This window comes from Panthera onca, chromosome B3 (assembly GCF_046562875.1).
Source record: "Panthera onca isolate mPanOnc1 chromosome B3, mPanOnc1 haplotype 2, whole genome shotgun sequence".
NCBI lineage: Eukaryota > Metazoa > Chordata > Mammalia > Carnivora > Felidae > Panthera > Panthera onca.
Genome location: NC_138344.1, coordinates 137545865 through 137573827, shown reverse-complemented (window position 1 = coordinate 137573827; position 27963 = coordinate 137545865). Strand labels below are relative to the sequence as shown.

The 27963-nt window shown below is 48.1% G+C and overlaps 1 protein-coding gene across 2 annotated transcripts; it reads left to right on the top strand.

The window, feature by feature from the left end:
- The first annotated feature begins 117 nt into the window (after nt 1-117).
- Nucleotides 118-27963, top strand: TCL1A (TCL1 family AKT coactivator A). 2 transcript variants are annotated; one of them, XM_060617453.2, is made up of 5 exons: nt 118-258; nt 2438-2608; nt 3025-3085; nt 22973-23047; nt 27263-27963. In XM_060617453.2, exons 1-3 carry the CDS (start codon nt 139-141, stop codon nt 3079-3081), a joined length of 348 nt encoding a protein of 115 aa, XP_060473436.1. In that variant the 5' UTR covers nt 118-138; the 3' UTR covers nt 3082-3085; nt 22973-23047; nt 27263-27963. The 2 variants fall into 2 exon arrangements, 1 of the variants encoding a protein (XP_060473436.1); XR_009605606.3 differs by lacking the exons at nt 118-258; nt 2438-2608; nt 3025-3085 and adding an exon at nt 20114-20201.

The window sequence follows — 27963 nt, the reverse complement described above, 5'->3', positions numbered from 1 at the left end:
TCCGCGCAGCCCGCCCCCGCCCTCCTCCCGCCCCGCCGCTGGGGGGCGCCCGCGCGCCGCCCCCGCTATAAAGCGAAGGGCCAGCGTCCCGCGCACCAGCGAGTGGGTTCCCGAGACGCCTAGGACGCCTTGGGAGCCATGGGCGAGCTCCCGTTCTTCAGGGCGCACACGGCCTTGCACCCGGACCACCTGTGGATCTGGGAAGGGTCCGTGTACGTGGACGAGAACCAGCGTACCTGGCTGCCCATAATCATCGAGGTACAGCCGCCCTGGGGCAGGCGGGGCAGGGCGTGGGCGGCCGCGTCCACGCGGGTTTCTCCGCGGAGTGCGCTCGGCCACGTGGGGGGCCTGCCTTGGAGTTTGGGGTGTTTCCTGCCTCCTCTGTAGTGGCATTTGTTTAGTTTTTTGCCTTTTTTTTTAAATGTACCTATATGTACTTTTATTTTAAAAAATTTGGGGGGGCACCTGGGTGGCTCAGTCGCTTAAGTGTCAGACTTGGGCTCAGGTCATGATCTGACGGTTTGTGAGTTGGAGCCCCACATCGGACCCTGTGTTGACAGCTCAGAGCCTGGAGCCTGCTTTGGATTTTGCGTCCCCGTCTCTCTCTGCCCCTCCTCTGCTCGTGCTCTGTCTCTCTCTCTCTCTCTCTCAAAAATAAACATAAAAAAAATTTTAAAAAATTTTTATGAATATATAGAACTTACCAAACTCAACACTTGAAAAACAAATAATCCAGTGAAGAAATGGGCAGAGGACATGAATAGACACCTATGTGTCCTTTAAAAAATCAAGTTAAATATTTACTTTTTTTAAAGTCAGGTATTTGTAGAATATCCTTTTTTTTCAGCCTCTGCTTGGGGAAGATCTTCTTAAACATACCGCCCAAACCACAAACCAGAGTTTTTCACATAATCATTGTAAGTTCTGCATGAAGCATACACCCACTAGCAAACCGTGGGGCAGGGTTTGCTTCCGTGTAATTGAGAGCATTCTTAATATGTAAAGATTTACTTAAATCAATAAGAAAAAGATGAAGAAGGAAACTAAAGGTGGCTGAAGGAAACAGAAAACTCTATACTAACACAGCAAGAATGGTGATTTCCACTTACATCTTGCAGGATGATCTGAATTATTTCTTAACAATTCTAGTTTATTTCATAGATGGAAAATTGTTAAAAATATTTCCACTCTGGAGAGAGAGTCACTGAATAAGCATAAGGGCCTGGTTTATATGCCAAGCACGATTCTAGACTGTTGAGGGTTTGCAGTGAATGCGATAAAATCCTACTACTTGCGAAGCTGACCCTGGGCTGGGGTGAAGGACAACAAAGTAATTGAGGCTGGTGGTAAATTGTGTCGGATGAGAGGCAGTAGCTAGTGGTGTGGGGTCTTCAGGCAAGACCCCGCAAGAGTATTCCTTCTCGTTTGCCTGTCATTTTATTTGAAACCTTTGCAAACCACAGTTTTAGGCCTGCCTGCCTCGTGTGTATTTCAGAGAGTTGGATTTCCCTGAAATTTGTCCCTCTAGACGTAACATTTGTGCAGAGAGCTGTCTAAAAGAAAGAGTACGAGCCCTGTGTCGATCTAGCAGAGAATGTTCCAGGCAGAGGACAGCAGATACAAGAGATTACTGGGAATGTGGCATGTCCCCGAAATAGGGAGGAGGCCTTTGTGGCTGGAACAGGGTGGAGGGTGAGGGGCAAAATGGGAGATGGGGGAGGCAGGGGCCCAGATAGTGAAGGTTTCAGGTGCTTCTGCCCACGATGAGAAGCCACTGGAGGGCATCGAGCAGGGGAGTGACGGTTTAGATGCGCACCCTGGCTGTCGTCCGGGGATCTAGTTGTGGGGCACATGATCAACCAGGCAGCAAGTTAGATTTATTGCAATAGATGGGCAGTGGTGGAGGTGGGGAAAAGTGGTCTATCACCTGATTGTGGGGTCCGGGGATATTTGTCTCTTGATTTCCGCTCAGGTCATTATCTCACTGTTCGCGAGTTGGAGCCCCGTGTCGGGCTCTGTGCTGACAACACGGATTCTGCTTCGGATTCTCTCTTCTCCCTCTCCCTCTCTCTGTGTCTCTCTCTGTGTCCCTAACTGCCCCCCCCCCCAAAATAAATAAATATGAATAAAAAATAAAAGGAGCTCTATGACAAAATAAAACAAACAAAGAAAATCCCAGAGCAGCTGAACTAAGGAAGTTCAAGGACAAACTCTCAGTTTGTTGTGTGGCCCTGTCTCAGTGTCCAGACACACGTGACCGCTGGTCGTCCTGGCCTGGCCAGAGTCCGCGAGAGGAGCACGCGTGGCTCGAGGGAACAGCAGTCACCGGGCAGTTCAGATGCCGGCGAGGCTGCGAGGGTGGCAGGAAGGACTCTGGTCATCTGTGGGCCCGGGAGCCTGGGCCCTGAAGGTGTGCCCGGCCTTCCCTCCTCTTCAGATGGAGAGTAGCCTCCAAGTACTCATGCGGCAGGAAGATGTGCTCCTGGGGGAGGCTGTGTGCCCCGGCCTGTTAGCCCCCGGCCTGCTGCCCTCCATGTGGCAGCGCTACCCTGGAAGACGATACCGAGGCTCAGACTCCAGTTTCTGGCGCGTCGTGTACCACATCGAGGCAAGTGTGTCCCTTCTCCCGGGGACCACCGGGTGGCCTTGGGTGGCCCTGCGCCCCCTCCCCCCAGGTCTGGCCTCCGCTCCCTCCGGCTCTGCGCCAAAAACTAAAAATAACAAGGGCAGGAGCTTACAGCTGCAGCATTTTAAAGGACTGGATGAGAGAGATGTTAGAAGAAGGTGAACGACTGGGGCCACCCGCTGAGGTCCAACAGAAGCCCCCTCGGCTGCAGGGGGTCGGGGAGCCTCTCCGGAGGGCAGTCAGGGGGTGAAGGCTGGTGGGAGGAGGGGCTCCTAGGATCCCTCGCCCCCCAGCAGGTTCCCGCCTCCCGCTCCAAACTACCGGGAGGCCCGGAGCCAGGAAGAGAAGGATGGAAGGATGCCCAGGGCTCTGGCCATTGGTCCCCTTCTGTCATGCAGTTCAGTGGCACGGAGGAGATGCTCCTTGAGCAGCTGCCGGACCCGGAGTATGAGTGACGAGGTAAGTACCTTTGGGGCGCGAGACCTGTTAGTCTGGAGTGACCAGGTCGGGGAGAAGGAGCAGCCTTTTCACCACGAAGGCAGTGCTGACTTCCACCCCGACCGTACTGCCCTCCGAGGGTCGCGGGGGGGGGGGGGGGGGGGGCTCTCCCCTCTGCCACCTCGGAGACTAATAATTTTTGGGCAGCCCCCTTAACTGCACATCTGTACCGCGCCTCACAGGTTACGGGCATGGTGGATTATCACGCCAGCTGCGCCGGGGATCGTTTGACTCGATAGGTCACCAGAATGAGCTTCGAGGAAGTACAGTAACTTCTTAGGTCCCAGAGCCAGGTTCCAAATCCAGGCGTTCCGTCGCCGGGCCGCTCGCTGTGGTCAGAGTCTGCCCCTGCGAGGCCTCAGCTCTGGGGACCCACGCTCACCTCCAGGCTCCCAGTCCAGACCTGCCCCCGCCGGCTCTGCCTCTGCCCCCCCCCCAAAACCTCCCTCCACCCCACCTCTGGCCCGCCCCTCAACTCTACCAGGTCCTGCCCTTTGCCTTTGACTGTGTCTTCTCTCGTCCTTCTCTTGGTCCAGGCCCCACGGCTCCTGTCTCCTCCTGTCCCCAAGTGCTGCAGGCCTGCAGTGGGGACGTTCGTGCTTGCGCTCACCCTCGTGTGCCAGCCCTGTGTGTTCTGTTCTGTGCCCCCCACCCCCCGCCCCGGCCCGGGAGAGAATGAGAGGCAGGAGAGGAGCCTGCCTGCAGCCCCGTCCAGGTGCCCCGGCTGTCCTGCCCTCTGGCTTTCTCCTGGTGGGTTTTGGCCTCTCTCTTCATTCTGCCGCTCTCGGTAACTAGTGTCGTGGGGTTGCGTACCCCAGGCTGCTTCTCACTCTGTTCCCTCAGCTCTGTGTGCCTCTGGCTGCCAGGGAGCGGGGCCGACTCACTCGAGCCCGGGCCAGGCCGTGGGGCCCCTGGACCAGCTGTCTCACATGGTGCCCGTGACCGTGCTACAGAAGCCCCCCCCCCCCCAGCCCAAGCAGGCTGAGGTGCTGTTCCCCCAGGAAGGCCTGAGAGGAGCCCAGATCTGCACCCAGGACGTCAGCAATCCGCACCTCGTGATGTAGCAGGAGGCCAGGCGAGCGAGCGCCGTGGACGGGCCCTCAGGCTGCCCATCTGTCCAAGGACGGAGCTTGAAGTTGCCCCTTTTTAATGGTGTGCACACACCTGGGATGTCATGAAGTCGTATGTAGTGTGAACACTTTGTAATGTGGATTACATGTGCAGCAGTTCATCTGCCTCGGTGCTGAACCAGCTCCTGTCCCTTCACCTTGATTCTAGGGGAGAGAAGCAAGAACAGGCAGTCACCAAATAAGTTTTGGAAGGGAAAGAAGACTCATGAATTTAGTGTGTTTCTTTTACGTTGGTGACAAGGCTGGGTTGAATGATTGATTGGCATATAGTCCAAATGCTCAAAACCCCAGTGTTCTCGGAGGCCCGCTTTGAGAACCGTTGGGGTAAGTGACCTCAGAAGGTCTTTGTTGGCAACTCCGGGTGTTCAAGACCCCTCTGTCTGGTCCCCCGGCCAGTCATCTCCCCCCCACCCGGCTCTGGCACTCACCAGGCTCTGTCCTTACATGTGTACCTCCGGTGCCAGTAGGGGACCCTCCTCCCTGCCTGAAACTGTGCCCAGCCGCCCAGGCCTCAGCCACAGTCCCCTCCCTGCCTCTCATGCTCTGTGCTCACGGCCCAGCCCACCCCAGGCCCTGTCTCTGCTGCCTCCTTCGCCAGGATTAGCTGCCCGGCCGCCTCTACCCTCTGAGAGGGTAAATGGCCTCCAGTGTCGCAGAGGGAGGCCTTCCAGTAGAAGGCATCCATTCCGTGTGGAGTACTGGTGGTCCCCACTCGTATGCGACTGTAGTCACAGACAGGCGCGAACGGAATGATAGGCATGTTGTTAAGTATCCAATAAGCAAATTATATAAGAAAAGTACCGCTTCTCCAATTTTGTTTTCCCGGATCCCAGTCTTGGCACTGGACAGATAAACGTCGGGTACCACGTGTGACAGGGTCTCTGTCTCTTGTGATTTTAACCCCGTTGCCCTGCACGGTGCTTGGTGATGTGAGAGCTTGGTGTATTAGAGCTATTACTAGACAAGACTCTGGTCGGTAGGGACAGGGCATCAGGATGTCAGGACAGGAGGAATGTTGGAGATCAGCCAGTTGTCTCACTTTTAGGAGCAGGCCCAGGAGGAGGAAAGTTCTCATCTGGGGTTGAATGTTTGTGCCTCCCTCCATCGCCCAGATTCATGTCGATGCCTTAACCTCCAATGTGTGTATTCAGAGATGGGGCCTTTGGGAGGCAGTTAGGGTAAGATGAGGTCCTGAAGGTGTCGCCCCAGGATGGAATTGGTGCCCTTCTAAGAAGAGGAGGACCGAGAAAGAGCTCTCTCCGTGCACGCGCGCCAAGGAAAGGCCAAGTGAGGACATGGTGAGAAGACAACAGTCTGCCAGCCGGGAGGAAGAAGGTTCTCAATAGACAAGGAATCTGCCGGCACCTCCATGTTGGATGTCCCAGCCTACAGAACCTTGAGAAATAAACGTCTGTTATTGAAATCACCCAGTCTCTGGTATTTTGTTACAATGGCCCAAGTGGACTGACAGTTCTTGTTCAAAATCCTTTTGTTTCTGAAAAGTGTGACCAGCCCTGTGAACTCTGCCGGGTGCTACAGATACAGCCGTGAACAGAACAAAGGCCCCGCTCTCACGCACTGCTCATTCCAGAAAAAGACGGATGAGAAGCTCGGGCTGTGCCCAGTCCTACAAAGAAAATAGAGTAGGATAACCTGACGGTGAGTTGGGTCAGATGGTGAGGAGATGGCCGTCTCTGGGGGTGGCCTCTAAGATTGGACCTTGAAGACAAGAGCGAGCTAGGCTCTTAAGCCAGGGAAGAGAGTTCCAGGGAGAGGAAATGGCGAGTCCCGTGCAGGTTTCATTTTCTGTGGACATTAGAAATGGCAAGAGGGTTGCTTCTCGTTAAAAGAAATGCTGTTTTAGAAGAATAAGTGGCCCCAGTGCGTTAACCGTAAACACGGCGCAGAATTGCAGTTTTCCACAGCAAGAGTGACTTCGGGCTTTGGCTGAAACAGCTGAGTGGACCGTGGTACTACCACTTGAGGTGCAGATGTGGCCTGGAGATGTGGCTTGGGCAAAGGGAGAAAGACCAGGAGTGCTGTCTTAGCCGTGCTGAGTTTGAGATGTCTGGGATACCTCCAGTTGGAGTTGTTGCATGGATCTAGAGCTTAGTCGGGACTGACAGCATAAATTGAGGAGTCATTAAAAATATACAAAATGACCATTCAAGCCGGGGCCTGACTGGGCTCACTTACGGAGACGTGGCGGTGCCTGTGGAAGCGGGAGAAGAATGTGTTTCAAGGAGGAGTCTACAAGGGGGCGCCTGGGTGGCTCAGTCGGTGAAGTTTCCAACTCTTGATTTCCGCTCAGGTCACGATCTCGTGGTTCGTGAGTTGGAGTCCCTTATCGGGCTCTGCGCTGACAGTGCGGAGCCTGCTTGGGATTCTCTCTCTGCCCCCCACCCCCTGCTCTAAATAAATAAGCTTAAAAAAAAAAAAAAAAAAAGGAGTCTGCAGAACCTGCTGCTTGGGGCTAAGTAGAGTGACCATTGGATTTGGTCACACGGTGTCTGATGGTGACATCAGGGAAAGTTTCAGTGCTGTGACAGGGGTATTGCCCTCTGGGGTGGGTGTGGAGGAAAGGGGAGGGGAGGAGGGTTGACCTTGCTATGAGCTCTGCTGGGGGGTCTTGGAGAAGGTAGCTCCGAGGGTGTGTTAAGCTGGAGCCCAGGAGCCTAGGCGTGTGCACTGAAGGAAAGTTTCAGGAGAAGGGGACCAATTGATGAGGCAGAACGGGGAGGGTGCGGTCAAAGGAACAATATTCCGGAAGCTAACAGAGATGAACCCCGGGCACAGAGGTGTGTTGGCATCTGATGGCAGCTTGCAGCTTCCACAGTTTCCGATGCCAGGCCGATCTCGTTTCCTTTCTCCTTCACACAAGATTGTTTTTCTTTTTTCTTAAGTATTTTAAAGAAATGATCATTTCACCCACAAGCATTTTATTACATATCTTCACAGACAAGACTTTTATTCCTGATAGCCAGCATACCGTTATCCCACCTAACAAAACCAACTGTAATTCCTTAATATCTTCTCCTACCCAGTCTGTTTTCAAATGTCCTCCATGATCTCAGATGGCTTCCAACAGGTCGTATAATTCAAGATGCAGACAGCACGTGGTTGATGTGCCTCAAATGCCCTGTAATCTGTAACAGCCCTCTTCCTTCTGTAGAACAGAGCGGGTAGACTGTCCTGTAAGACTTTCTGGATTTGGTCGACGGCATCCCAGGCTTGATGAGACTCGGGTTGAATTCTTTGGGCACGGATCCTCCACAGAGGTGGCTCCACGTTTGGCGCTCGTTGCATCGGATCAGGAAGTGCGCAGTGTCAGGTGACCCCACTCTGAGTGGTGGTTTAAGATTGATCTGTGGGCTCCGGTGTCCTCCCATCCATCCTGGTGTCCCCTTATGAACCCGTCCTCTCTGTACCTTCGGCATGTTCTTGATGCGTAGTCATCCTATCCAAGATTACTGTCTTGCCTTTTACTTGAGTCTACGTTGTCTTTCGGGAATGCTTTATAGTTTTAATCGTGAGGGTTTCGCACATTCTCGTGGAAGCTCTTCTCAGGCATTTTATTGATTCTTTTTGTTATTATAACGATGTCTTTCCTTTCATCATCTTCAACAGGATGTTGCCCGAAGGGTTGTGTGAGTCCGCAAGTATGTATAACATGAACTATCGTTTCCTGTAAGCCAGTTTTATAGTCTTCTGTATTACTAAATTATCTCCTTATTTATAGCAGTTTTAATTTACTTTTTGGGCATTCCAGATATATAATGATAGTGTCTACAAATAGAGCTATTATCTCCTCTTTCTTTCTAATTCTATGGTTATAACTGTCTTCTCTTGTCTAATACCGCCAGCGCTGTGGTAAGTAACGGAGATACTCGGCATTCTTTTATTTTCTTCATTTTATCAGGACAGCCTCTAGAGTTTTCCCCATTAAGTATGATCCTGGCTTAGGAGCTTGGATGTTTGTATTTTAGCGTGTTAAAGAAGTGTCTTTCAGTTCCTTTTTTAGAATTTTATCTTGAATGGGTATTGAGTTTTGTTACACACCTTTTTCATTTCTAAGGAGATGATCCTATGATACTTTTCTTACACTCTAATGATATCGTGTTAATATTAGGTTATGGACTCTTCCTTGCATTGCTGGAATGAACCCCACTTGGTCATGATGTAGAATGTGTTCATGTGCTGGTGGATCTCTTTGCTGATATTTAACATTTTTGCATCACAGCAAAAGAGGTCTAGAATTTTTCTCTACCCCCCCTTCCTCTCTGTGTCAAGTTTTGGCATCTAAGTTATATGCGCTTTATAAAAATAATTTGGAGACTTTTCTCGTGTTATATCCTATTATAATATAAGTTACATTAGACTTTTTTTTTAAGCTTGGTAGAACCCATTCATGCCTGGTGCCTTTTTAGAAAGAGCACTTGTACAGTTTTCTATTTCTTCTGTGAAAATTGGTCTAAGTCCTCTCTCTCTCTCTCTCTCTCTCTCTCTCTCTCTCTCTCTCTCTCTGTACTAGAGTTAAGTAAGTTTTCCCGGGAAAGCATCAATTTCACCTAGGTTTTATATTTTATCTTCACAGCTATTCAGATTAGTCTCAGGACTTTTAATATTCTCTCTGGGGGATTACTGCCCCTTGTCTTTTCCTACTTTGTCTTTTCTGTGTGTTATCCCACTTAGTAAAATTAGGTTTGTCTGTTTCCCAGAGAACCAACTTTTTGATTCATTCATTCTTTTCTGTTTGTTTTCTATCTCACTGGTGTCTGTTTTTATATTTCATTCTTTATTTCTGTACTCCTTTGTTCTCCTTCTCCCGTTTTCTAGCTATTTCAAGTGGGTGTTTATATCCTTTTTAAAATTTGTAGCCAGATATATAGCAGTTTTATTTAAATGTAATTGACATCCCATACAATTCACATATTCAAAGTGTATAATTCAGTTGTTTTTTTCATATTCACATAGCTGTACAACCACCACAGTGACCAATTTTAGAACGTTTTCATTACCTCAGAAAGACACTGCACAGCCACTAGCGTGGACTCCGTGATACCCCCAAACTTCTCAGCACCAGACCATCGCTGATCTCATTTCTGCCCTATAGATGCAGCTATTTTGGAAACTTCATATAAATGGAATCCTACACTATGCGGTCTTCTGTGACTGGATTCTTTAGCATCATATTTTCAAAGGTCACACGTGTTCTAGCAAGTTTCAGTATTTCATTCCTTTTTATGACCAAATACTGTTCCATCATATGACTACTCCACATTTTACAAATTCATGGACATTTGGGTTATTTCCACTTTTTGCCTCTTATAAATAATGCTGCTACAGGTTTTCACATATAAGGTTTTGTGTGGACATATGTTTTTATTTCTCTTGGTTATATACCTGGGAGTGGAATCGCTGGGTCATACGGTAACTTGTTTTTGACTTTTTGAGGAATTGCCAGACTGTTTTCCACAGTGGCTGCATGTCCCCACCAGCAGTGTGTGAGAGTTCCTATTTCCCCACACCCTTGTCAACACTTAGGATGTGGCTTTCTGATTCTAGCCATCTAGTTGGCGTAAAATGGTATCTCATTGTGGTGTTGATTTGCGTTTTCCTGACAGCTGATGATGTTTATACATTTTCATGTGCTTATTGGCCATTTGCATATCTTCTTTGAAGAAATGCCTGTTAAGATCCATTGCCCGTTTTTTTAAGATTGAGGTATAATTGATGTACAGTGTATTAATTTCAGGTGTATGACCTAATGATCCAATATTTGTATGTATTGTCAGGTGATCACCACAGTAAGCCTAGTTAATATCCATCACCACATAGTTATGAAATTTTTCTGTGATGAGAACTTTATTTTATTTATTTATTTATTTATTTATTTATTTATTTATTTATTTAATGTTTATTTATTTTTGAGACAGAGCATGAACGGGGGAAGGTCAGAGAGAGGGAGACACAGAATCTGAAACAGGCTCCAGGCTCTGAGCTGTCAGCATAGAGCCCGATGCGGGGCTCGAACTCACGGACCGCAGAGATCACAACCTGAGCCGAAGTCGGCCACTTAACCGACTGAGCCACCCAGGCACCCCTGTGATGAGAACTTTAAAGATTACTTCCTTAGCAACTTTCAAATATACAATACTGTATTATTAACTGTAGTTACCATGCTGTATATTACATCTCCATAACTTGTTTATTGCTATTTTTTAAATGGGGTTATTTTCATTTTTATTACTGAGGTGTAAGACTTCTTTATATATTTGGATTCAACTCCCTTATCAAATGTAATTTACAAATATTTTCTCCTAACCTGCACGTTGTCTTGCCACTTGTTTGATGGTCTCCTTAAAAGCACAAAACTTCTTAATTTTGATGAATGCTAACTTATTTTTTCTTTTATTACTTGTGTTTTTAATATTATATCTAAGAAAGCTTTGCCTAACTCAAGGTCATGAAGGTTTAGTCTACATTTTCTTCTAAAAGTTTTATGGCTTAAATTCTTACATTAAAGTATATGGTCCATTTTGAGTTAATTTTTATGTATAGTGTGAGGTAGGGATCCATGTATATAGCTAGTTGCCTCAGTGTCATTTGTCGAAAAGACTATTTTTCCCCCATTGAACTGTCTTAACACGCTTGTCAAAAATCAATTGACTATAAAAGTAAGGGTTAATTTCTGGATTCTCAATTCTTTTCCATTGATTGTGTGTGTGTGTGTGTGTGTGTGTGTGTGTGTGTGTGTGTGTGTGTATACATATACACAATCTGTTTTTATGTCTGTCCTTATGTCAGTACTACACTGCCTTGATTGCTCTATCTTTGTGATAAATTTTGAAATTGAGAAGTATGAGTCCTCCAATCTTTTTCAAGATTGTTTTCGTTATTCTGGGTCCCTGGAATTTCCATATGAATTTCAAGATCAGTTTGTCAATTTCTGCAATGAAGTCAGGGGAGATTTTGATAGAGATTATGTTGAGTCTGTAGATCAATATGCAGAGAATTCCTATCTGTAATCTGCTCAGGCTGCCATAACCAAATGCCACAGATCAGATGTTTTGTTTCAATGGTTACCTTTATATTAATATCACAGGGTGGCATCCTTACTGCTTTGTAACACTGTCCAAGGAACATTCTGTAATGATGGACATGCTCTTTGTTTGTGGTTTCCAATGTGGAAGCTACTAGCTGCGTGTGAGGGCACGTGGGTGGCTCATTTGGTTAAGTGTCTGACTTCGGCTCAGGTCATGATCTCGCAGTCCACGAGTTCAAGCCCCACGTCGGGCTCTGTGCTGACAACTCAGAGCCTGGAATCTGCTTTGGATTCTGTGTTTCCCTCTCTCTCTTCCATTCTCCTGCTCACACTCTTCTCTCTCTCTCTCTCTCTCTCTCTCTCTCTCTCTCAAAAATAAATATTTAAAAATATTAAAACAAAAAAAGAAATGAAGTGTGAATTGTGGCCAGTATAATTGAGAAACTGAACTTAAGATTTTATTTTAATGCTAATGAATTTAAAATTTAAGTTGCCACATACAGTTGGTGGCTACCATGTTGGACAGTGCAGGTCTTTTGGTTCCTTACTATGAACAATATTGAAATTAGTAACCTCTTCTTTCCCCCTCTTCTTCTTCTCCCCCAAAGTACTTAAAGTGGTATCTGTTTAGTGCTAAATGGTACCTTTCAGGGCACCAGCAAGCTTACTTTCTATATAATTTTTCCCTTCTCTCCCCAGTTTTGATAGCTGAATTACATCTTTGTTATCAGAGGATATGACAAATACATAGTGTTCTTCACCCTATGCCTATTAGTCTTTATTCTACAGTTAAATATATTCAGTGCTCCTCAGTAGCTCTTAGCAAAAGCTTCTCTAAACATTTCTTGGTTGTCTGAAGCATATTATTTAGTAGATTACTCAGGAAGGCCACACAGTCGCATTATTCCCTGATTCCCTCAACTTTATCACAATTTGTCTATAGCCTTCATACTTGAAGGCATTTGGGCTGAATTTAAAAAAATGGCTCAGAGTGCCTGGGTGGCTCAGTTGGTTAAACATCTGACTTCAGCTCAGGTCATGATCTCATGATTTGTGAGTTTGAGCCCTGCATTGAGCTCTGTGCTGACAATGTGGAGCCTGCCTGGGACTAGCTCTCTCTCTCTCTCTCTCTCTCTCTCTCTCTCTCTCTCCCTCCCCCTCTGGCCCCCTCCCCAGTTGCACTCTGTCTCTCTCTCAAAATAAGTAAATAAAAAACTTTTCAAGTAATGACTCACATTTTCTTTCTTGGGTATCTGTACTATGTTACTTAATTTTGTCCATTGTGTTTTAACTTAAAAGTATTGTGAGAAGGTGTAATACCTTGTAAATTACCTGGTCATTTTACCTATGCCAAAAGGATTTCTATTCTGTAAATTCTAATAAAATTAACAGACAGTGTCTTGGAGTTGACTGTTCTGGTCCAAGCACAACACCGTCCTGTTTAAATATACAGGTTCAAGTCAGTTTCTTGGTTTGTTTTCAGGAAAGTTTTCTTTAATAGTGGATTGTATTTGTTCACTCGACTACCTTTTACCTTCTGTCCTTGTGTTGTGTCGGGGGTGGGGCTGGGGAGGGGCCTATTATGCATATGTTGGATCTTCTTTGCCTCTCTTCTCTCCATCACTTTCTCTTGAATCCTTTTGATCTTTTTCTTCGACTGATTTTCTTTTTGTGTTTCCACTTTATACACTGTTTCTTTTTTTCTATCCCCGTTACTCTACTTGTTTTTGTCATTTGAGGAGACTGGAAAACCATGCCACTCTCACCACCTTGCCCCGATCCTTGTTGTACTTAAAAGATACTTTGTTACTCTTTTTTTTTCCTCTCTCACCAAATAAGTTTATTTACAAAGTGGAAATACCTTTAGAAGCATACTAATTCTAAGAGATTCTTCCCCATCTGTCTATACCAGATGAGTCAACATGAACTGGTCCAGTGAAGTCATTGTCAGTGAGTGAATCCTCTTTGTGATAGCAAGTGAACTTCCAATGGCAAGCACCATTTATAAATCTAAGTGTGATATTTTCCAAGAAAATGTTCTTGCAAATACTTTACTATAACGAGCATTCATAGTTTTGAGGTGAAAAATCAACAGCACTTGGAACTATTAAAACTGAACATTTCAATAATATGGGAGAGCTCTTTGCACAAACTCAACTTTGGAACCTGGTCCCGATGATGATGTGGTACTTACACAGCAGGTTGGGTTGATTGAGATGCTGATGACCTGGGCCTCGGGGCTTGGAGGGCCAAAAAAGCCAGAATCTAGGGTACTTGGCTGGTGTGCTCTGACCTGATGGTGCCTCCCTCCAACACTGGCCTCATCACCCACCAACCAAGGACACCAGGGAGCCGTGTCCACTGCCCTGCCTTTTTGGTTGGATTGTACTGGGTTAAATATCTGCATGTCTCATTTCTACTGATCTGCTAACCTCGAGGGTCATGGATATCCACAGTAAACTTTCATCTTGGAAGGCACGCACAAATTTAGCCTATCTTGTGGAAGAAAAATAGACTCTAGCCATAATTTGATAATTCCGTCTGGCTCATCATGAAATCTGCAATTGTTATAATCTGTACACCAGTCAGGGTACACCGTCCTTGTAGACAAGATTTAATTTAGCCTGGAAGAGTCTAAAGGCAGGTATTCCCTTAAGAGAGCGATTCCAGTAATCCAGAAAAAAGGGGAGGAGAGCTGCTGCTATGATCTTCCTACTATCACTTAAATCCCATTGATCCTTAATTTCCGGCACAGTCCGAAGCACACTGTGATTGGGACAAAGCAAGTAATGATGCATTCGGGTTGATAAGATGAGAAGACTCAGGCCCAGATATTTTTGGTAACTCGCCTGAATCACACTGCCACAAGCGAGAAGATCAGGTATTGAATGTTATGCCCAGAATTCGTGATCCCCAAAGACCACCAGGGAGCCGAGTCCAATTCAAAAGCAAAGAGCCTTTATTCGAGCTAGCTCGAGCTCAATCCCCTACCTGCACCAATGCAGTGGTGAGATACTGGAGAGAGGGAGCGAGTTTCAAATCACAAAGGTTTTATAGGGGTCTAGGGGCAGTTGGTGAGGTAATGGCTGTGGCCTCAGCCGATTGGCTGGGGAAGGGTCGTGGCCTCAGCCGATTGGCTGGGGAAGGGTCAGAGTCCTGTTATGCAGGTCGCTGGGCATGTTTTGATCAGGAAGTTTGAACGGTTGAGCGGGAGGTTACTCAAGGGGAGGAGGCGTGGTCTGAGGTTTCTGCGATTTTCCCGGAAAGGGGGCATGTCGGGGACATAGTCACTCAAGGTGGAGGACACAGAACAAGATGGAGTTGGCCGGCATAGGTCCACCCTTTCATTCCCCCCTTGTCATGTAGCTTGCGGACCCAATCATGGGACTGGCTGCATTTCTATTTTGTAATCTGGGCATGTATGGTGACAAGGGGAACAGAGTTTGGAGGTCTATGCAAAGTTCTGGGAACCAAGTGTCCCTGGGGTGGCTCTGGGAGGTCTGATTACATATTGTCCCCAAGCTGGTGTCTATGATCTGCCAGGTGATGTTTTGGGGGGCGTGGGGACTCCCGGCAGCATGAGCAATGACAAGCAGAGTTAACAGAGTTACAAATACTAGGTGGGTCAAATGCGCTGTAGCTTGAACTTGAGCAGGTTGTGTTGGTCCCAATTGACGGCCCATCGCATGACGAAGTCCTTCCGGATTGAGGAGGGGTCCGCTGGCTGAACGTGGGTGTGATGGACCCAGGTCGCGATGCCGTCTACTTTGAGAGCGGCGGGGGTTGTCAGCACCATGATGTAGGGTCCCTTCCAGCGCGTCTCAAGGGTCTCTCGGTGGTGCCTCTTGACGTAGACCCAGTCTCCCGGCCTGTACTGATGAGGTGTCGGGGTCGGGCCAGCCTCATAGATGGCACGGAGGCACGGCCAAATGTCCTCGTGCACCTTCTGGAGCCCTCTCAAGGAAAGAAAAAGTACTTGATCTTTAAACTTAGCAAGAAGTTCAGCTCGAAGGTTGGGAATAATAGGGGGTGGCCTGCCAAACATGATCTCGTAGGGAGTAAAACCCAAGGTGTAAGGAGTATTCCTAACCCGGTAAAGGGCATACGGTAGGAGAGTCAACCAGTCCCTGCCAGTCTCCATGGTTAATTTGGTAAGGGTCTCTTTTACGGTTCTATTCATTCTTTCTACCGGTCCTGAGCTCTGGGGCCTATAAGCACAATGTAATTTCCAGTTTGCCCCCACCGCCTTGGCTACTGCCTGTGTTACCTGCGAGATAAAAGCTGGTCCATTGTCTGATCCTATCATGGCAGGAAAACCATACCTGGTTAAGATGTCTTCTAGTAGCTTCTTAGCCACCGTCTGAGCCGTTTCATGCTTGGTTGGGTATGCCTCCACCCAGCCAGAGAAGGTGTCTGTAAATACTGAAAGATCTTTATAACCATACTTTCCTGGTTTGACTTCAGTGAAGTCGACTTCCCATTGGGCTCCCGGTCTGGTGCCTCTGAGCCTGGTTCCTTTTTTATTTGATGTGGCTCTCACGTTGGTGAGTTGGCAAGTCTTGCAGGCAGATACACCTTGCTCTATTTTGGTGTCCTGTTGGTGAATCTTGATTCCGGCATGTCGGATTAAGTCTTTTAATTTTCGGGCCCCCATGTGAGTAGACCGATGCATGTGCTCTAATACTGAGACTCCGAGCTGGTCTGGCAGCACGAGCTCCTTGTTAGGTGTATACGACCATCCCTTTATCTCCTGGGCCATGGGGAGTTTCTTGATCCGCTGTAACTCCTCCTGGGAGTATTTGGGCTGGTCTGGTAAAACCGGGTCTCCGGGTCCAGTAGTTGTATGGTCATGGTGGGGACTGAAGTAAGGGCTACTGCCTTGGCTGCCTGGTCAGCCTTTTGATTACCTCTAGCTACTGGGTTATCAGCTTTTTGGTGCCCTTGGCAGTGGATAATGGCTAGCTTGGCAGGAAGCCATAAGGCCATAAGCAGGTTAAGTATCTCCTGCTTATTTTTTATAGTCCGTCCTTAAGCCACTGGGTGGTTCCAGGGGCCTAAGGCTTGAGCTAGAACCCCTTTTGCTATTCCCTTATGTTCGTCTACAAAGAGGTGGAAGGGCTTCGTAATGTCTGGTAGGCCCAGGGCTGGGGCACTTAGGAGGGCCTTTTTTAACTGATTCTTTTTCAGCCCATTTAAATGTTTTCCCCTCTTTGGTAGCTTCATATAGGGGCCTGGCGATCTCAGCAAAACCTGGAACCCAGAGGCGGCAGTAGCCGGCTGATCCTAGGAATTCCCTTACTTCTCTTCGGGAGGTGGGAGTAGGGATCTTTAGGACAGTTTCTTTTCTGGCATCTGATAACCACCGCTGTCCACCCTCCAGGATATATCCCAGGTAACTTACCCTCTCCCTGCATATCTGAGCCTTCTTCGCGGATGCCCGGTACCCTAAGGCCCCCAGGGTAGCCAGCAGGTCCTGGGTCCCTCGCTCACAGTCTTTGGCCGTGTCGGCAGCAATCAGGATGTCATCTACGTACTGCAGGAGGGTGAGGCCAGGGTGCTCCCTTCTGTACTCACCCAGGTCCTCGTGTAGTGCCTCGTCGAAGATGGTGGGCGAATTTTTGAATCCCTGAGGTAGCCGTGTCCAGGTGAGTTGCCCACTGTAGCCCTCCTCCGGATCATGCCACTCGAAGGCGAACAAGGGTTGGCTCTGGGGTGCCAACGACAGACTTAAGAAGGCGTCCTTTAAATCTAGTACAGTATACCAGACCCTGGAGGGCGCCAAGGAGCTCAAGAGAGTATATGGGTTGGGAACAGTTGGGTGTATGTCCGCGACCCTCTTATTTACTTCCCGGAGGTCTTGTACCGGTTGGTAGTCATTTGTGTGAGGCTTTTTGACCGGCAGTAGGGGGTGTTCCAGGCAGACTGGCAAGGAACTAGTACCCCTAGGCATCGTAGTCTCCAGATGTGTGGCTGGATCCCCTTCTGGGCCTCCTGAGACAGGAGTATTGTTTGATCCTTACCGGACTCTCTCCTGGCTTGAGTTCTACCAGGACCAGGGTCCTGTGAGCGGCTAGTCCTATCTTCCCCCCCCCCCCCACCGTCTCTGCCCAAACCGAGGGGAATTCTTGTAGCCATCTGTCTATATTATCTTCTCTTGGGAGCGCCTCCTGGTTGAGGCGGTATTCATCCTCCAGTTTCATGGTCAGGACCCGGATGGGGTGGCCCTTGCCATTGGTGACCTGAGGACCCCCTTGTCTGAAAGTTATCTGAGCTCCAATCTTGGTCAGTAAGTCCCGTCCTAACAGCGGGAAGGGGCATTCTGGTATTACCATAAAGGAGTGGGATACCCGGCCCATCCCCAAAGCTACCGTTCTTCGGGTAGTCCATGAATACTGGCTCATACCCGTTGCCCCTTGTACCCAGGACTTCTTGCTGGCTAGTTTTCCTTGTGGGGTGTGGAGGACCGAATGTTGTGCTCCGGTGTCGACGAGGAAGTCAACAGGGGTCCCCTCCACTTTAAGAGTTACCCTGGGTTTGGGGAGAGGGTCCAAACCCCGACTCCCCTAATCACTCAGTTCATCTAGCTCTAGGACTTTTACTCGATCAGTCTTGCCTCCCTTCCCGCCGGCCTTTTTCGGACAATCTCAGGCCCAATGCCCTATCTCCTTGCAGTATGCGCACTGATCTTTCTGCAGCCTCTGCTTCCCCCCCTTGGTGGTTCCTTTACCTTTTCTTGCGTCGTCTGCCAGCTGCCAGAGACGGTGGTCTTGTTCCTCAGGAAAGTCAGCAGTGGTAGCTAGTAGTATTCTGGCCAGGTTTCGAGTCTGCTTACTGCTGGCAGCTGCCATGGCGCGAGCCTGCTTGTCCTCAGGAGGCTCCCGGTTATTATATACCTTTTCGGCTACCACCAGTAAGTCCTGCAGACTTTTTTCTCCTAGTCTATCTATTTTCTGTAATTTTCTCCTAATGTCTATGGCCGATTGGTTTACAAAGGCCATGATAACAGCTGCCTTGCTTTCCGGAGCCTCTGGATCCATGGGGGGGGGGGGGGGGTATAGGTACGGAATGCCTCCATGATCCGTTCTAAAAAGGCAGCCGGAGATTCATCTTTTCCCTGTTGTACATTTCCTACCTTGGCCAAATTGGTTGGCTTTCTAGCAGCCATTCGGAGACCCCCCATTAGAGTCTGGCGGTAGACCCGGAGCCTCTCCTTACCTTCTGCCTTGTTGAAATCCCACTGGGGCCAAGTTAAGGGTAAGGAGGCATCTATCTGAGCCTGGTTGGTGATGGGATTCCCGTCTGCTCCCGAACTAGTTTTCGGGCCCCATTGAGGATTCTTTCTCTTTCTTCAGTCGTGAACAGGACCTGCATAAGCTGCTGGCAATCATCCCACGTGGGCTGATGAGTAAAAAGAACAGAGTCTAATAAATCAATAAGCCCTGCCGGTTTCTCGGAAAACTTAGGATTCTGAGCTTTCCAATTGTAGAGGTCACTAGTGGCGAAAGGCCAATAGTGATGGGGCTGATTCCCCTCTGCCTCTGGGGGTCTGGTGGCTCGCAGGGGCAGAACAGTGGAGTTGGCGGCGGAGGCAGATTGCTCCCTCTGAGCCCTTTGTCTGGTAAAGGGCGGGCTTCCCACTGGAGGGTTTCCGCCTCCCGCTCTCGGAACAGAATCTGCCTCCCCTGGAGGGGGAGGATGGTGTTCTTCCGGCATCCTAGGGGGGTTATATGGGGGAGGAAAAATTAATTCTTCTTCAGTCCCCCCTTGTAGGACAGGGTAGAGGGGTGCTGAAGGCTGAGTAGGACTTTTCTTGTTTTCCTTCTTCTTTGTCCCCTGCAAAGCAAGAATGGGTTTTGGCTCCGGAGGGAGTGGGGCTAGGAAGGGCCTAAGCCAAGAGGGTGGGTAGAGGGGTAGTCTGAGTCTGTCCCATAACATCCGTCCAGTAAGTCCACAGAACAAAACAGAGAAACACAGAAACAGACAGAGGGCCCTTAGAAACAGTCTTCCAACTCCATGGAAGCAAAACTGAAAGCTAGCTCAGACCTTTGAGGGGCTTCCACGTCCCTCCAAAACTGATGAGGGGATTCCACGTCCCTCCAAAACCGATGAGGGGATTCCACGTCCCTCCAAAACCGAAAGCTAGACGATGGCCTCACGCTGACCGGCGGGAGCGACCCGCCTCGTCTCAGACCTTTGAGGGGACTCCACGTCCCTCCAAAACCGATGAGGGGATTCCACATCCCTCCAAAACCGATGAGGGGATTCCATGTCCCTCCAAAACCGATGAGGGGATTCCACATCCCTCCAAAAGGGAGGATCGGAACATCTTCCGAAACTCCTGGCCCGTGGTCCTCCAGTGCGTCCACTTAGACCGCGTCAGGCACTATCAGAATTTCAGAAATGAGCTCACACAGAAAAGACAGAACAAACAGACAGACACTAACCGTGGCCAGTCAGGCTCTCCGGGTCGGGGGTCCCTCGGGGGTCTTGGGGATCCCGGATGAGCCCCCAAATGTTATGCCCAGAATTCGTGATCCCCAAAGACCACCAGGGAGCCGAGTCCAATTCAAAAGCAAAGAGCCTTTATTCGAGCTAGCCCGAGCTCAATCCCCTACCTGCACTGACGCAGCAGTGAGATACCGGAGAGAGGAAGCGAGTTTCAAAAGCACAAAGCTTTTATAGGGGTCTAGGGGCAGTTGGTGAGGTAATGGCTGTGGCCTCAGCCGATTGGCTGGGGAAGGGTCGTGGCCTCGGCCGATTGGCTGGGGAAGGGTCGGAGTCCTGTTACGCAGGTCACCGGGCGTGTTTTGATCGGGAAGTTTGAACGGGTGAGCGGGAGGTTACTCAAGGGGAGGAGGTGTGGTCAAGGTGGAGGACACAGAACAAGATGGAGTTGGCCAGCGTAAGTCTACCCTTTCATTGAATACACATCTGTTTTTACCCCCAAGGCCAAGCTCTGTCCACTCTACACACTGTGACGTAAATTAACATTTCTTGTGATATGGTTAAGATCTCAGCGGGGCAGGAGGGCGTGCACTTGGAGATGCTTGGCTCCTCCAACATAAAATGGCACACTTAAGAGGTCAAGATTAGGCCACCTCCAGGACCACCTGTCATGCGAGGTCAAAGCCCCCTATTATCCTGCTGAACTACTGTCAACAGAATTGTATGATTCTGTAGACCGTAGAGTTTGTTCCTTGTGACTCACAAAACATCAACAGACCCGTTTTCTATAGTTAAAAAAAAAAAAAGATTTAATTTAGCCTGACGCTGCCACCTCCATGTCACCCTTCACTGTCACTCCAGTAGGGCCTCGCACTCCTCCCCACCATCACCCCTTATTTCAGAGCGCCAGCATCCGCTGATTTCGTCTGGCTTCTGGATGCTCCGCCAGGCCTCTCATTCTTGTTCCAGACACATCACTCCATCCCACACCGGGCACCGCTCGGATTCCTTCACCACTGTAGGTGACAGACTTTGGGGGCTTGTTTGGAGTTAAGTTTGAGGGTTTGGGGAGGTTTGTGTGTTAACATTCAGACGATACCTTACAGTGGGATATTAGACCCTCGTTGTGCAAAACTCTCTTAGCCACTGCTAGATTAAAACCCCTCCCCTCCCCTTCCCTCCCCTCCCCTTCCCTCCCCTCCCCCATTAAGCCCAACACTTCTTTTTGGGCTCCTCCCTCCCTCCCAGACCCTTCCTACTATAGCTAATCCTTGAAAAGCTAACATTCTTACTTTAGTGTGCAGAACAACTCGTTCTGTGTGCCTCGGGGCTAGCTCATCAGTGATTCAATGCCCCATCTCTGTGTTCTGGTAAATAAAAGACAATCCCAAAAAGAAACTATGTCTCTGTCTCCTAGGAGCCAGGGCTGCTGTGGCCAATTATGGGTTCTTTATTTTCTGTCTCCTTTCTTGCTCGTGTACCTACTCAGAGTGTTTGAGCTGAGAAGGAAGAAGGGCGGGAGAGTTTGCACAGACAGAACCCATGGAGGAACACTTACTGGAAATCATGTGGGAGGTGGCCCGCTGCAGGGAGTCCTTGGGTGCTCCTGGTGGGCAGAGGCCAGGAGAGGGGACTGAGCCAGGCCCAGGATTGAGAGCAGGCCCACTGGGCTAAGAAAGTGCCATTCTAAGAACCTCCCCCTCGGGGAGGTATGGTTCTAATGATGCCTCTTTCATGCACATGAAAATAGGATCTTTGATTGCCCACTTTGCTCAAAGTTAACAGAGTTGGTAAGTAGCAGGCTTGGAGTAAAGGGGGCTCCTGGCCCTGGGCACGCTCTTGGTCATGGTGTTATTATTGTGCACTCTAGGAAGACAAGCACACTTAGATGGAATGCCAGTCAACCTCCTTACTCAGACCCCCAGTGAAGTGTTTGACCTCTCAGAGGCACCGTTTCCACACCTATAATAAGATAGGTGCGTTGAAACCTATCTCGTAATGTTAAGATCAAATCAATGTGAAGTCTACCATCAAAGTAGGTTCGATAAAAATCAGTATTCCTTCTTTTATGACATTTTCTGTATTTTGTGAAAAGGATCATTAACAGCATCTTTACGGTTGCTTTAAGGCTGATTGAAGCATCTTTAATCCGTTTCTAAGATTGTTTTACTTTGTAAAAAAGTCATAAGCATTGAGGGACAAATCCAGTGCCTGTTCCTTGATTTTGAGTTTAATAGAATTTAAACAGGAGGGAACGAATGACTATTGGTTTGTAGCTAGAGATGAAAAAATGTTGCAAGAATGATCCAATTTGACCTGTAAAAAAAAAAAAATCACACAATTGGCAGATTGAAGGGCTCGCCTTTAAAACGACTACACATAATCAGGTCGATTTTTGCTCTGTGTTACAACTGCCTTTTCCCCAACATTTCTGCTTTCCTTGGCGACTGTTTAACAGGGTGGCAAGTGCCCTCAGCCCTGTTTCCTCCAGGCTGCCTAAAATGAATTTATCCAGGTGTTAATGCCACAGAAGGAGAAGGTAAACTTGAAATAACACTGTATTATTAGCTTTGTAGCTACTTAAAACAAAGGTCTTTGCATATATAAAGACAAGAATGAAACTCGTATATTATGCATTTTTATTCTCACATTTCTGCATAATCCTTTTCTTAAAGACAGATTTGTAAATACCATACCCTGGATTTCATTCATTAATCCCAGTTTTTAAAAACTCTTTTAATGTTTATTTTTGAGAGACAGAGAGGGACAGAGCACAAGTGGGGAAGGAGCAGAGAGAGAGGGAGACACAGAATCCGAAGCAGGCTCCGGGCTCTGAGCTGTCAGCACAGAGCCCGACGTGGGGCTGGAACTCAGGGACCGCGAGATGATGACCTGAGCCGAACCCTGCGCTTAACTGACTGAGCCACCCAGGTGCCCCACTTTTTAGTTTTTCAAATGAACTCAACTCCTTCGGTTCTGAGAGGCTCCAGGTAATCCGCCCACTGGTTGGCACGGCCAGGTTGGCACTTCCCAAGGTGTGGGAAGCAGTGGAGTCTGGAGGCTGCATTTTAGTCCCAACCACTGACTAATCTGCTCTAGGAACGAGTCCTACCAGCCCCTCTCCGCACTTGAGTCACCTCCTCCGTCAAGAAAGGGAGTTAGGCTAAAATGAAATGACAATGTACGAATTACTGTGGTGTGTAATTAATATAGATTCTCTCCTTTTAGCCTTTTAAAGAAGTACTTTCATTGCCCCCAGTTTCCTGGTGAAGAAACAGCCTCAGGGACGGTTAGCTGTCCAAGGTGAGTATGTGGTGTGGCTCAGATGTTCCCAGAATCGGCCCTATTTCTGGCCTCCAGTTTTCATATGTTTAATGCAGTCTTTGGCCCTGAGCTAAGTGCACAAATACGGAGCTCTCTGGGGCGCACTTTCCAGCACAGAAGGAAGCACCATGATGGGGTAAATGGAAGGCAGGGATCAGGAATACAGGAAGTTCCGGCTGCGGAAGGGCCGACCAAGCAAGCAAGCCCCTCTCAGGAGGGGACACTCCAGCTGAACCCAGAGCCATAAGAAGGTACCGGGGAAACCAATTAAGTCAAGGAGTCAGAGGTCAGCAAACTTTTCCTGTCAAGGGCCAAATAGTAAATATCTTGGCTTTATGAGCCATGAAAGTCTCTGTTGTGGCTACTTGGCCATTGTTGTATGGAAGGCACCCCCGCATAATGCATAAATGATGAGCACGGCTCTCTTCTAACAAAACTTTATTTATAAAAACAGGTGACTGGCCAGATTTGGCCTATGGGCTATAGTTCGCTAGCCGCTGTTTTAGATGGTAAATACTAAGTTATAAGGTACCGGCAGTGAAGGTATTTAGGTAAGTGGGTAGAGAACCATTTGTAATTACTTGTTGGGTTTTTTTTCTCAATTTTTTATTTTTATTTGTTTTTTTGAATTACATTTATTTTATTTTTTATAATTTACAGCCAAATTAGTTAGCATCTAGTGCAACAATGATTTCAGGAGTAGATTCCTTAGTGCCCCTCACCCATTTAGCCCATCCCCCCTCCCACACCCCCTTTAGTAACCCTCTGTTTGTTCTCCATATTTCAGTCTCTTCTGTCTTGTCCCCCTCCCTGTTTTCATATTATTTTTGTTTCCCTTCCCTTATGTTCATCTGTTTTGTCTCTTAAAGTCCTCATATGAGTGAAGTCATGTGATATTTGTCTTTCTCTAATTTCACTTAGTATAATACCCTCCATCCACTTAGTTCCAAATGGCACGATTTTATTCTTTTTGATTGCCAAGTAATATTCCATTGTGTGTGTGTGTGTGTGTGTGTGTGTACATATATAAATATATATGTATATACCACACCTTTGTCCATTCATCCATCGATGGACATTTGGGCTCTTTCCATACTTTGGCTATTGTTGATGGCACTGCCATAAACATGGGGGTGCATGTGTCCCTTCGAAACAGCACATCTGTATCCCTTGGATATATACCTAGTAGTGCCATTGCTGGGTCGTAGGGTAGTTTTATTTTCAGTTTTTTGAGGAACCTCCATACTGTTTTCCAGAGTGGCTGTACCAGCTTGCATTCCCATTCATTTTTTTAAATGTTTACTTACTTTTGAGAAAAAAAAGAGACAGAGGCATGAGCAGGGAAGGGGCAGAGAGAGGGAGACCCAGAATCCAAAGCAGGCTCCAGGCTCTGAGCTGTCAGCACAGAGCCCGATGCGGGGCTCAGACTCATGAACTGTGAGATCATGACCTGAGCCGAAGTCAGTCGCTCAACCGACTGAGCCCCCCAGGCGCCCCTGTAATTACTTGCTTTTTGGTGGGGCGTGTTTATCTTTCAGCTCATCAATACCAACTTTAACTGCACAAGTGAGCCGTAAGTACATTTTCCTCCTAAGAAAATAAAACATTATAAATCAAAGCCCTTTGAGCACACCCCAAACCTGGAGCCCGTCACAGGAGTATTTTTTAGTTTTGAGTGTATCATTATAGGTTTTGTTTTCAATATAGCACTTATATTTATCAATATCTGATGAGCTGTGTCATACAATTTTAGTTTCTGCTGGCGGGTGAGGGATGTAAGCGGCAGCCTAAGTACAGGAGGGGTCGCACCTCCTGCCTCCCCTTGGCCCTCATCTCCTGCCACTAAGGAGAGGAAGCACTTGATAGGTTTCCCTGGCTTTTGAAGGTCAATCAGGTCATCAGTCAGGCTCATCAGGTAAATAGCATGAAGTCTTTGAAATGGTGGACCCAGCATCATGCCCCATGAAACGCCAAGGCTCAAGGTCCGGAAGGGTTCATATACCCTGGGGCAAGACAATGAACGTGTGCTGCTTCCCTTCCCAGTAAAGACAGACTGTTTCTATCCTCTCTGATGGAGATTGCTGGCTTGCAACAATCCATCTTGGAGAGCCTGGGTGGCTCGGTCGGTTAAGCATCCGACTCTTGGTTTCGGCTCAGGTCATGACCTCACGGTTTGTGGGTTTTGAGCCCCGTGTTGGGCTCTGCCCTGACAGTGCGGAGCCTGCTTGGGATTCTCTCTCCCCCTTCTCTCTCTGTCTCTGCCCCTCCCCTGCTCATGCTCTCTCAAAATAAATAAATTCAAAAAATAAATAATCCATCCCAGACCCGGTGAAAACAGATGTACCAGAGAAGCTTCACAGAATTGCCCAGTCGGTCTCTGGCCTTCTGAGGTTTGCAGTCAGGAACTGAAAGTTGAAACAACTATCAGCCCATTGTATGAACATGATTTGGTCTAGCGGTAGTTTTCTGTTGGGTTTAGAAAGTAAGAAGGCAACCTGGGTTCAACCGACTTTGGCATTTTACCTGGCAGATAATTCAGAACAGGGCAGAGGAGTCCTGATTTGCGAAGGAGCGTTTGCAACATGGAATCTAAGCTGGTGAGGGATCAGTGAAGAAGAAACCATTACACGGGATCTTTATATATTCAGAAAATAAGTCCTTTGCCAAATTTCCTCTACATGCTTGTTTTTTTTTTTTAATGTTTGTTTGTTTGTTTAGAGAGACAGAACATGAGCAGAGGACATGGGCAGAGAGAGAGAGGGAGACAGAAAATCCAAAGCAGGCTCCAGGCTCTGAGCTGTCAGCAAACAGCCCCACGCAGGGCTCGAACCCACGAACTGTGAGATCATGACCTAAGCCGAAGTCGGACACTGTAACCGAATGAGCCACCCAGGTGCCCCTATATAAGTGTTTTCAATGGGACCCTTCATTATTTTTTTCTGACTCATACCTGCGTACAAGAAAACAGGCTTTGTGTGTTAAATATATAACCACTTGCCTTCTTGAATTGTCTTATCGGTTCAGATATATTCGGGTGGTAAATGTTTTCCTCATGATGATTTGGAAAGTCTGTACAGTACGTTTGGAGGTTTATGTAATCAGTAGCTCGGTTTGTTATTCACCAGCCTCTCAGCCCTCCACCTTGAACGATGATGTAGTGTATTTGTGCTCCCTCCCACGGCCTGCTCTCGCCCACCATCGCCAGTTTTCATTGGTTTAATGAGTCTTAGTTTTTCTGGGAGTTACTTTTCCCCTTTATGTAATAAGTTCCTAACTCTGTTACTTGGCCTTTCCTGAAGCCCTTTCCATGAAGACCCCTATGTACTTACTCTACCCTGCCTTCTCATTCCTCTTCCCAATATTTGGAAGCAAACACTATTACGATTTTCATCTTGTCATACTTTAGAAGCGTAAGGGGCGCCTGGGTGGCTCAGCTCAGGTCATGATCTCACAGCTCGTGAGTTCGAGCCCTGCGTCGGGCTCAGTGCTGACAGCTCAGAGCCTGGAGCCTGCTTTGGTTTCTGTCTGTCTGTCTGTCTGTCTCTCTCTCTACTCTCCTCCGCTCATGCTCTCTGTCTCAAAAATAAATAAACATTAAAAACAAAAGAAGTATAATGCTCCACACTCTAAGCAGAATTCCTAAGAGTGGCTGATTGGGCCCAGATCTTTCTCTAGACCCACACAACACCTCCACTCACAGGGCGCTGTTCCACATACATCTGCAACTCAATACCCAAAATTGAACACGTCACTTTATTTACCCTAGATCTCTGCTGCTCGCATGTTCCCAACTCAGGACCAGTGGGCCAAACGAGACTCCGAGGGCATATCCTTGACTCCACCTCTTGCTACTTCCAACGTCTGCCCATCACCAAGTTCGATCTGTTCTCTCTCCTCAGTCGCTCGTGTGTGTTCATTTCTCTCCATCCCCGCAGCCTCTGCTTGGCTGTGCAGAGGAGGAAGAGAGGGATGGGGACTCAGGGGACTCAGGCTCTGGCCCCGGCTTTGCCACTTCTGATGACAGACCGGGGCACATTGCTGGGGCAACAGACCTGCCTTTCTCCTAGGCTTGCTTTCAGGATCAAAGTTGGAAATCAGACTGTGTGTTTCATTCATAATCTGTAATGGAAAGTGCTGTGTAGATGGCAGTGTCATGTAAAGGTGAGGATTCTTCTACCCTGATTCTTCCTCCAGGAAGCCTCCCTGGATCACCCAGCAGCAGGACAACCACCCCCTCATTCTCTTGCCACACTTTGGCCTCAGTTGCATTCAGTGCTGATGCACAGTCCTTGGCTCTGCGGCGAAACTGAGCCCCGTGAAGGCGGGGACCGACTCCTACTCACTTCTCTTTCCCTAACACTCGGCACAGGGTCTGGCACAAAGTTGAGGTTCCATAAATGTGTGTAGGACCTGGCCAGAGGCCCTCCGGAAGCTCCCATACTTGAGAACAAACAACTGCACCAATGAGTGACAAGGCTCGGGCAGAGCTATCACAGAGAGGAGACTCAGAACGTGAAGTCTTTAATGGTTCCCATGGAGGAAGATGTCCAGTGGGTGACACGGCCCGGAAAGAGCCAGGGCTGGGCTCACCCAGGATGCAGACATCCAGGGACGTGTGACCAGCATCTGTTGCCGTTGGTCAGTGCCCAGGCCACATGGGGAGTGCAGAGTTTCCAACACGGCCCCTGGTTTTGGCCGAGTGGAAGGACACTCACGGCACGTCCTTCATGGTGCTGATTGTGGCCAGTGATTCCGACATACAGGGTGGCCCCGAGGCACCCATGCAAAGTAATTAAACCACCTGTATATTGCCCATAATTCTTTAAAAAAAAGATAAATTTTCCTCATGTTCCTGGACAACCTTTCGTTTGTACATTAAAATCTTTAACACAGTC